The sequence below is a fragment of the Carassius auratus genome, chromosome 17 (assembly GCF_003368295.1).
Source record: "Carassius auratus strain Wakin chromosome 17, ASM336829v1, whole genome shotgun sequence".
In the NCBI taxonomy this organism is placed as follows: domain Eukaryota; kingdom Metazoa; phylum Chordata; class Actinopteri; order Cypriniformes; family Cyprinidae; genus Carassius; species Carassius auratus.
The window spans coordinates 8,121,102-8,131,322 of record NC_039259.1 but is presented as its reverse complement, the minus strand read 5'-3'; the positions used below and the strand labels follow the sequence as shown (position 1 = coordinate 8,131,322).

The window sequence follows — 10,221 nt, the reverse complement described above, 5'->3', positions numbered from 1 at the left end:
CACCGAATATAAAGAGGGCCCAAAATTCAAACATTTGTTGATGTCAATTTGATTGTTTGATCTCAATTAAATATATTTCTGATTAAACAGAATGTTTACAACCAACAGCCTGTGAGCCAAAGCTGCTCTTAGAGAGATGCAGCTGGCACACGTCAGTCATTCCCCATTCAACTGTTTTTTTTAAGATGAGATTTCTCAGTCAATTACGGCATTAAGCATATCTGGCGTCAGTTAATGTTAGATCAATTCTATTAAGATAATGATCTGGTTTGGACGAATATAAGATTTGGCCTTAGCTCGATGTGAAAGAAAAACGCTTACCCAGAGTGCCTTTCAGTGCTGTTATTTTGGGACATCTACAGCGCTCTCATTCAATTCCAACTGAATGAGATCCATCAATACTTCAGACCAGAGCCAAAAACACCATTGGAGAAAAATGAGAGAGTGTGAGGGAAGATGGAAAGAGAGAGCGAGTTTGTGTGAGCGAATGAAAGGGAGAGAGAATGATGACATGAAAAAGAGTCGCTGAATTTATGAGGGACAATGTGGGCGGTGAGAGCAAGAGAGAAAAGTAACTAAAAGAAAAGAGAGAGAGAGAGAGAGAGTCTAAGTGAAAAACACAGAAAAGCAATAGTACAGTGAGACATTTGGATTTGCCTCTAGTGCAAAATCTTAGATAAAAACACCTAATAAAATGATCTAAAATCTAGAGAGACTTCTTCTTAAAAATGTCTCCATTTCCCCTCACTCCTGTCACCTGGCCGGGCGCAGTTTTTGCTTACTGTCTGTGCTAGATTGCTATCAGATAATCCCAATGGGCCGCTCTACGCTAAGGCGTCGTCATAGAGACAACATGCAGTGAAAGCTTTGGAAGAATATAATCATCAAACTTGATACAGTGCCAGTGGGCGGAGCCACAACTGTCAAACAGGAACATGAAGGAGGGAGGAATGGAGGAGTAGAGGCTGAAGCAGTGCACAGGAAGAGGAGAGCAGTCCTGTCAGTCATGGGGCTTTGTGTTGTTGTCTTTCAACGGAGGCACAATCATTCAGTTTTTCTGCTTTTTGTTCATCTCTTGACATCAGTCTGCATGAGATTTCCGCAAAGCTGTAAGTGCTGTTTAACCAAAGTCGATCCTTGGACGGTACTCGAGAACCATAGGATAAGCCTGGGGTAAAAGCGAAAGTAAAGAATGACTTCAGCTTTGAATATTCTGATTTAAGCAGGGTATCATTTTCATTATATTGTCAGTTTTCTATCTTACTTTATTATGGTGTAAAAGGAAAGGACACAAACGAAGGGGCATTAATGTGTCCTTTTTTTGTGTCAACCTCTAGTGTGTGTGTAACTGGAGAAATATGACTCATAGATCTGTCAGTAGGTGTGAACTGTTTTTTTTTGCTCCTGCCCCCCACAAACCACCAACTCAGCGACAGCTGTTCACACTTCTGCTCATGAGCGCACACACTCACACAGTTTCAAATACACCCACGTATTCAGGGTCAAACTAACTTTTTAATATTTCTTCTGTCAAAGTTCTAGTCCAGAGGTGATGCCAAATTTGTGATGCAAATGATACTTAATTATGGTGATTCCCTTGGGAGGGACCCCCTTCCTAAAATAAGCAATTATTTATAAAAACCTATTCATACTGTGTGAAAGTAAAAATATTAAGAGTGATATTATAAAAACAACATGTTTTCAAAATTAAGGAATACGCTTTGATATTGTCATTGACTAAAGGAAATTGTTAAAGATTCATTGGAACAGAAGTATCAGATCTTTTATTCCATATTGTGATGTACATTCAAGTGAAATGGATTATTGATAAAAAAAAATTAAGGCAGGGTTGTGGTTCATTACTTGGTTGTTGATTAAATGAAGGCAAATCTGAATACAAGCTTACAGTCGACTGTAAGAAAGTGGACTAAATGATTGGACACTTCTGCATATTTTATCAGAGAGAATTCTGTTTTATGGGAAGATCATTTATGGGTTTTGATTAAAAATGACAAGTTTAGAAAAAGTTAACATTTAACATTCATGAATGAATCATTTAAAATAAGATTATCAGATCAGAAGAAAACTGATTATCCATTTTATACTGCGTTTTAAATATAATCTGGGAAAATACAAACTTTTTGAAAGGTTTTTTTAATACAAACCTATATGCCGATTTGTTTTTGTTTTTTATTAAATTTTGATATATGACCAGTATTAAGACAGCAGAATAATACCAGTCAAGATGCAATATTCTGAAGGTGACTGTAAATGTTAACAAAATGTGTACATTTTCAAAAAGTTTCACCTTCACCTTTAGACACAGGTCTATGTTCCAAACACACACAAACACAAAAACACTTTGTTTTTCAATAATGGTTGTAATGTTGTAACAACTTCTGTTGTTTTTATACTGAGATTTGAACATGATATAATGATATTTCTCATCCTCAAATCCTAAAGTTATCATAAAATTATTAATAAGGATTAAGCATCCTCCTAGGGATGGTGGGATGGTCCATACAGTGTAGATGATTTTACGTTTTACTATACTTGTAGGGACATTCATGGTCAACAATATTGGCAAATTTTACCCCAGACATACACACTTACGCTGTCACCCTGAAGTCTCCAGCGAGTGCGGTAGATGAATTCCAGGGTGTGGTCTTTGCCCATGATCTCTCCATTACACAAAACATCGAGCTGTAAGAAACAGGTGCAGTCTCAACACAGCAGGCAAATTACATTTCATGAAGTTAAATAATAGGCACATAAAGAGTATGGCATGTTGTGTGTTACATACAAATATAGTGAACAACCCTAGAAACATTAGACTGTCAAGTTTCACAGTTGATGGGTAAGAGCTCATTTATAAATATCTGAAGCATTTGTCTGTGTTGACAGCCCTTTGAGACTGTTACAACACAGTATTTTACCTCATAAGAGCTTGGCAGCTTCAGTTTTACACAAAGGAACTTCTTAATGGTTCCCACCGTAACACGGGTGGAGCAACGGATGAATTTCTTCATTAAACCCTGTTGCAGAGAGAAAAGGAGTGCATATTATAAACACACACACACACACCACACACACACATATCTTTTGAATACATATACGTACTTTGAACTATACGGTCTATATGTACCTTAACTATGCTTTCTCCTGATTGGCCATTGTTTCGTAGACAGTCCAGACAAATAGCGATCTGAGGATCACTCCTGTGATAGTCTCCACCTTTCCCATCATCGTCCTCTTCATCACTCAGGCGAGCTTTCTTAGCCCTAGGGCCATCTAGAAGATAGACAAAGGAAATCTGGTCTTTAACCTTGTGTGCGTGAGAGGTTATGGGTTTTGTGTGAGGAGTAGCTAAGCATTACCTTCTCCATTTGATTTGATCTTATTTTTTCTCCAGAAATCACTTTCCTGTTGTTCCTCCTCTAGTAAATAAACACAATCATTTAAAGAAAGAAGCAGATTAAAGATATAGAAACCCTTAGTAACCAAAGCACAACCACATAAACTACAGAGTGCATCTCAGATGTGCATTATAGAGGATAAATTGTTTATGTATGTGTATATACACACTCACTCTCTCTTAGTCCAGGCACCAACTTGAAGATGATCTCCTCCAGGGTCTTATCTAGCCTGGAAAAAGAAAGGCCAAGATACCATATAAAACACAGGAGGACTTGTGTGTGTACTTAATCAGTGCATTTGAGAAATGAGTGTGGGTGAGTTTGGGTACCTCAGCATCTCTAAAGGGTTGGTTTCATGGACTTGTATCCCACATTCCGGACACTCATTACTCTCCTCAAAGTGCTGAACGATACAACTCTTACAAACTGGAGGAGAGTGAAAAAAGAAGATGAGAAGAAGAGAATGAGTGGATCAGGTCACATACTTTTTGATGGCTCATACATGACACACGGTCATTGAAGTTAAAATAGTTAAAAACAATATATTACGCAACTACATAACTATCAGATTACTTTTTTAAATCAGAACAATGAGTGTACCAATAAAAATGACAGCATTTAAGAGATAAATGCCACCAATACACAATTATACTCATAAAGCCACTAATAAAACTAGAAAATACCGTAAATTACAGTAACCAACTACAGCATTAAATAAAAAAAACATATCTTTTTTATACATTTGTCATTTTTATTTTTGTCATTTTAGTACTATTTATACACAAAGTAATACTTTTTTAAATTTCTTTTTTATAATCTTATATTATTTTTATTTTTTAATATAGGCTAAATTTGAATTTACGTTTAGACTTATTTTATTTCAAGGTCACTACAAGATTTTTAAAGGTGAATAAGTCATTTTTAGTGACCCTCTGCTCTGAAACAAACCCTCACCGCTGTATCTACCAAACATTAGGAGACTTTCAGGTGGGTTACACAAAGAATTTAAATGTTAAGCATGCTAAGTGTGGAACATTTATAAATATATGAGGCAGGTCAGATAAGCAAGTATGGGCAGGCCATTTTTCCATTACATAATAATGACATAACATTTTGCAGGTGCTATAGCTGAATCATACAAAAGTCTTTAGTAAACTTCTCATGGAAAACAAAACAATTCTATAAATATGCCAGTTTACTCTGACACATTTCTAATAACACAGATTTCAAAAATATCCTGTTTGTTTTTATTCTCAGAAAGAGTTAAAAAAAATTGTGCAGAGGACATAAAGACAATGTGTGAGACATGGATGACTTACAAGTGTGCAGGCATTCTGTGACAGCAGTGGGCTTTATCAGGTACCCACGGCAAATTGAGCAGGTGATGTATCGGTTGAATTCTCGGACCAGGTGCTTTCGGTGGGTCGCCATCTTGACTCAAAGGTCACAGAGGTCAGGAGATCGCAAGCTAGAGTCACAGCTCTTCATGTGCACCAGCACAGGGTTGCCAATGTGATTTTGTCATCGCCTCGGTTTTGAGGCAGCTGTAACTCCGATCTGAAGACATTATTGTTGATAGAGTCACCCTAGTTTAAAAATCACAAATAAAAGTTAATTTTAGGAACACTTGTTACCTGCATTTAGTGACTTACTTTATGTATCCATATGACAAGCAAAGACTCAAAACTGTTCACGCCACACCGACTGTTTGGAAACCAATCCAACTCAAATCAGACTTGAGCTGAGCCTTATTAGTCAAAGTGTATCAGAGTTCAGGACTCCTTTCAGTCTGAAAACTCTTAGGAAAGTCCCTGTCAGGAGAGACGGGAAAAGCTAAGGGTGTGTCATTTCAAAAGTTCTTTTGAGTTTTCATTGGCTTGATGTTAAGTTCATGCGACCGCAATATAACCACCAGATTCAGCAGAAATATTGAGGCCCTAATTCTTTTTGCATCCAATGCACACACAACAAAGAAAAAAATCAAGTGCATGATTTCAGAACTGACCAAAGTCTCCCAAAAAGTAGGATATCAAACAATATTTTTAGTGGGTGAGTACTAAATGTGGTAGTTTTACCATTATTTAAATCAAATAGTGATTATTAGAAGTCTCTATTTTTCTTCGTCTTTTTTCAAGCAAGTATTTCTTTCATTAATTCCCAGTTTAACCACTGAAAAAAATGGCAAATCATAGATAAACTACTCTAAATTGTTTGTAAAGTCAGTAAAGGCTGCTAAACATAAGGTACTTGTGTGAAAGGTGTATGAAATATACCAGGATCTACTCTGATATTATTGTATGTCTTTGAACACATTGATCTTTTTGTGACAACATGCCCCAATAGCATGATACTATGCAAGTCGTCACAACCCGCCTATGATGGTAAACAGTTGTGAAAGTCCAACATTTCTGCAATATCCAAATCCAGCAGGGAAAAAATACAAAATGAATAACACTTCTAACTAAAAGCTTTCTAAACGCACCTTCAAGAAAAAAAAAGAGAAAATATATAACATATGTAAATGGTTCTCTTAGGAAGAAAGTTTTTTAAACTGATTTACACATGTGCATGCAATGTAACAGTAATTCAGAAAAACAACGTCATCGTCCAATCATTTCTCAGGACGACGTAGTCCTTGCGATGCTCTCAGCCTTTTATGTAATACATATACAGGAGAACAGCAACTCACAGGCTACTACGTAATAACTGAGGAGAATTGACTGTGAACGTCTCTTTAAAACGCACTATAAACCAATGACCTGTTCCTATGTAGCTTTTAGTGTGCGTACGAAACGCGCAGTATGTCACAGTCCCGTTATCTCATCAGCGCGAGCGTCAAGGTCTGCGTGACGTCATCCCCATGGAAATTATAACACATGGCAAGTTAAGCTCGTCTCTCGACGTCGTTTTTACATTCTGTAATTATGTATCTATCTGCTCCAGCGGAGCGGACTGACGGGCACACAGCTTCTGCCGTACCACATGACACAATTTCTCCCCTCCCCAAACTTTACACACATTCGGTGCCCCCAAACCGATAACGTAGCGCAGATTCCCACGTTCCGTAGCCATCCGAAATACACTCACCGTTACTAATCGCCTCGCCTCGTTTTGTGCTGGGCCGTTAATGGAGACTGGAAAAAGGGGTTTCCAAAAGCCAGAGAGAGTCAGATCGTTGCAGCCCGACGGCGGATTGAGCGCGTGCAGGCAGTACGTGGCTAGTAAACTCGCGGCCGACACGGAACTGGCAGCAGCTCGCGCAGAGAAGGGGCGGGGGACTCACGCGCTTGTTTACGCGCTGCTGTGGATTGATACCAGCGGAGGGAGAGAGCAGTGTGGAACAGTTTCTCACCATCTTAATTTTTAACATGATTAAGTGAATCTCTGAAAGTCAACGGGCCACAGAGAGATGGAATTGGAAAAAATCTATTAAATTATGTTATAATCTTGGAAACGATGACACACGAAGTTTTTTTTTCAAGTGAGTCTGAAAATAAATGTAAGGGAAATCTGGGTTAGCTTGTCACAGATTGTAATATTTATTATTTGTTAAATAATATTTTAAGTTCATTTCTATACAATTACCTTGACGTGCTGCCAGTGCAAAAGGTTACAAAAACATTATATGCCTAGAAAAAAGTAGTTAAAAACAATTATGAAGCATAAAAAACTTTTTAAAAATGGACTAAATCAAATTTAATAGAATTTGCAGAGGACATAAACATGTATGCAAATATAATGTATTATATATTTTTAATAAATAAATGAAACACTATTTACATAAAATAGTTTATTACAATTTGGTTAAATATTTATATTTATTGTAATTTTAAGAAATCAAATCTTTAAAAAATCTTCCTTCATTATATAGTTAATTCTTGAATGGTCGAATTTATGGTGTTCACTTGCTTACCCAAGCAAGGATTTGTGTATTCAGTATTTGCACTTTATTCAAATGTGTTTATGGGATTTATTTTTGTTTGTTTGTTGTTGTTTTTTTATAATGAGACTAAAAATGTTTGTTTGTACTGTTGGACAAATGACAATTCATTCATTCATTCATTCATTCATTCATTCAAGAGTTATTGTGAAATCTGTGATTAGAATTTATTGAGCTGTATTGATATACAATAATTTAAGACAGTAAATTAAGACAGAAGGCTGTCATCTCAGTTATCAGCCTATGCACACTAAAACGGTTTAAGATGCTGCAACCTTTCTAGCAATTGTCAATATTATACAGGATACTAATACTAAAAGGCCCTCAAACTCTTCCCTTCACTCCTAAGTGTGTGGTTGAGTCCTTTGTGTGGGGGTAAGAGCACACACTCTTCTGGGTGAATGGTGATACATGTAGATTTCTTAATGAGATACAAATCTCTGTTTTATAGCTTTGAATAATGTAAACACTCCCCATTACTGTGTTACCATAGCAACAGAACATACAGTGGGGAAAATATTTATTTGATCCCCTGCTGATTTTGTAAGTTTGCCCACTTACAAAGAAATGAAAGGTCTGTCATTTTTATGGTAGGTTTATTTTAACGGAGATAGAATATCAAACAAAAAATCCATAAAAAAACACATTATATAAAGGTTAGAAATTGATTTCCATTTCAGTGAGTGCAATAACTATTTGATCCACTACCAACCAGCAAGAATTCTGGCTCCCACAGATTGGTTATGTATCCATGTCGAACACAGATTCGTCCTGCCACTTTAAGAAGTTACTCCTAATGTCAGCTCGTTAGGTGTATAAGACATCTGTCCACACAATCTATATCTCTCATATCTTCCATTCCATCCTGCAGCTCCGGCAAAGTGAAGGCAAATGTACAGACCCGTTTAAAGTTTGCCAAAGAACATCTAAATGATTCAGAGAAGGCTTGGGAAAAAGTGCTATGGTCCGATGAGACAAAAACGTAGCTCTTTGGCATTGACTTGACTCGCCATGTTTAGAGGGAGAGACATGCTGATTATCACCCCAATAACACCATCCCTACAGTCAAGCACGGAGGTGGAAACATTATGCTTTGGGGCTGTTTTTCTGCTAAGGGTATAGGACAACTTCACCACATTGAGGGGTAAATAAATGTACTGTACATTTTTGGATGAGAACCTCCTTCCCTCAGCCGGAACACTGAAGATGGGTCATGGATGGGTCTTCCAGCAACAAAGTAGTGGCTCAAGAAGAAGCACATTAAGGTCATGGAGTCTCCACACCTCAGTCCTATAGAAAGCTGTTACCTTATAGGAGCTGAAACTTTGAGTTGCCAAACGACAGCCAAGAAACCTTAAGGATTTAGACAGGATCTGTAAAAATCTAAATCTCTCCTGAGATGTGCGCAAACCTGGTGACCAACTACAAAAAATATCTTACCTCTGTGCTTGCCAACAAGGGTTTCTGAATAGAGTACTATGTTTTGTTTGGGGATCTAATTTCACTTACTGAAATGCAAATCAACTTCTAACCTTTATACCATGTGTTTCTTTCTGGATATTTTGGATGGTATTCTGTCTCTATACGTCAAAATAAACCTACCATAAAAATTACAGACCCTTCATTTCTTTGTAAGTGAGCAAACATTTTCCCCACTAAGTGCAGTGCCATTTGAATTGAATATCCAGAATATCCAATCTGACATCTCTGCTCCCTCATGCATTGTGATGTCTTTTTTCAGATCTGTATCTATTCATCAACACATTGTTAGTCGGGTGCTAAAATTGTGGCATCCGTGTACATACAGAGCGATACTATGTCATTTTCTTTTCATTCTCTTTATGAGCAAACAAACAGCGAATGTTTACATACAGTTGAAAAAAAATGGTTTTTAGTTATATTTTCTTTTTATACCTCTGGGTGTCCTTCAAACTCTTGTGATGTCACTTGCCATTAGATAGCACTATTTATAGAAAAAACTACAATAGCAAAAAACATGAAGACAGTGAGATGCAGGAAAACAAAAAAAGAAGTGATCTCCTGTCATTTCAAAGGCATGTAATGTGTACTACTCAAAAAGCAGGAATTATTAATGTGCAAACAACATTTTCAAGACCAGCTAGAACTTCAAAGCATTGTACTGATACATTGCTACAACATCAGAGATGTGTCTCAATAACTGATGCATAACGTTTCAACTTACCATGTCTGTTGAATTACACTGACTTCTGGTTGTTTGCTTGTCAAATATAACCTGTTATGAAGAGAAATGTATAACCTGGCAATCAATCAATAATAAATAAATATACACTTTGGATCACTTCAAGAACCCTTACATATCTATAAAAACATTTTACATGGTCAATAATAGATATTACTTATTAAAGCTTTTCTTGCACATAAATGTATAGTCTATAACATATATTAGACATGACAGACATGAAAAATAAAGAAACAGACAGAAAAATGCACACAAAAATATTAAATAAAATATTTTTTATGAATGTATTGATTATTTATTTATGCACAAGCATCTACTGCCACACATGAAACATGACTGAATTTCATTAAACGTCATGGTTGTCTTGCTTTTTAAAAATACAGTCTCCAGTCAATGTTTTAATTATACAAGATTTTCATGCCAATGAAGCAATAGAAACATTTCTAAAAACATAGAATCATTAACTTGGCACAGGCTATTTTATACTGAGAGATAGCTTTTACCTTAACAAAGATATTCTGTGCTCCTTCCTGCTCGTCTTGCTCTCTCACATCTTTTTTTCTTCCTCTCTCTCTCATCCTCTCACACAAAGACTGCAGAAGCAGATAAGATTCGATGAACAATGAACTCTTTGCTTCCCACTG

At 36.6% G+C, this 10,221-nt stretch overlaps 1 protein-coding gene across 1 annotated transcript; it reads right to left on the bottom strand.

The window, feature by feature from the left end:
* Positions 1–216: 216 nt before the first annotated feature.
* On the bottom strand, positions 217–6,835 carry pcgf5a (polycomb group ring finger 5a). The gene is made up of 9 exons (XM_026285554.1): positions 6,504–6,835; positions 4,736–5,002; positions 3,746–3,842; positions 3,590–3,645; positions 3,378–3,437; positions 3,146–3,291; positions 2,937–3,035; positions 2,614–2,703; positions 217–1,168 (listed from the first exon to the last, which is right to left on the bottom strand). Exons 2-9 carry the CDS (start codon positions 4,845–4,847, stop codon positions 1,121–1,123), a joined length of 708 nt encoding a protein of 235 aa, XP_026141339.1. The 5' UTR covers positions 4,848–5,002; positions 6,504–6,835; the 3' UTR covers positions 217–1,120.
* Positions 6,836–10,221: the final 3,386 nt, after the last annotated feature.

Excerpts from the sequence above, each read along its gene's own strand:
- pcgf5a (XM_026285554.1), bottom strand. The coding sequence starts at position 4,847 with ATGGCGACCCACCGAAAGCACCTGGTCCGAGAATTCAACCGATACATC. Across the intron at positions 3,292-3,377 it reads GATCAAATCAAATGGAGAAG|ATGGCCCTAGGGCTAAGAAA; the intron begins GTAATGCTTAGC and ends TCTATCTTCTAG. Across the intron at positions 3,036-3,145 it reads CAGGAGAAAGCATAGTTAAG|GGTTTAATGAAGAAATTCAT; the intron begins GTACATATAGAC and ends TCTCTGCAACAG.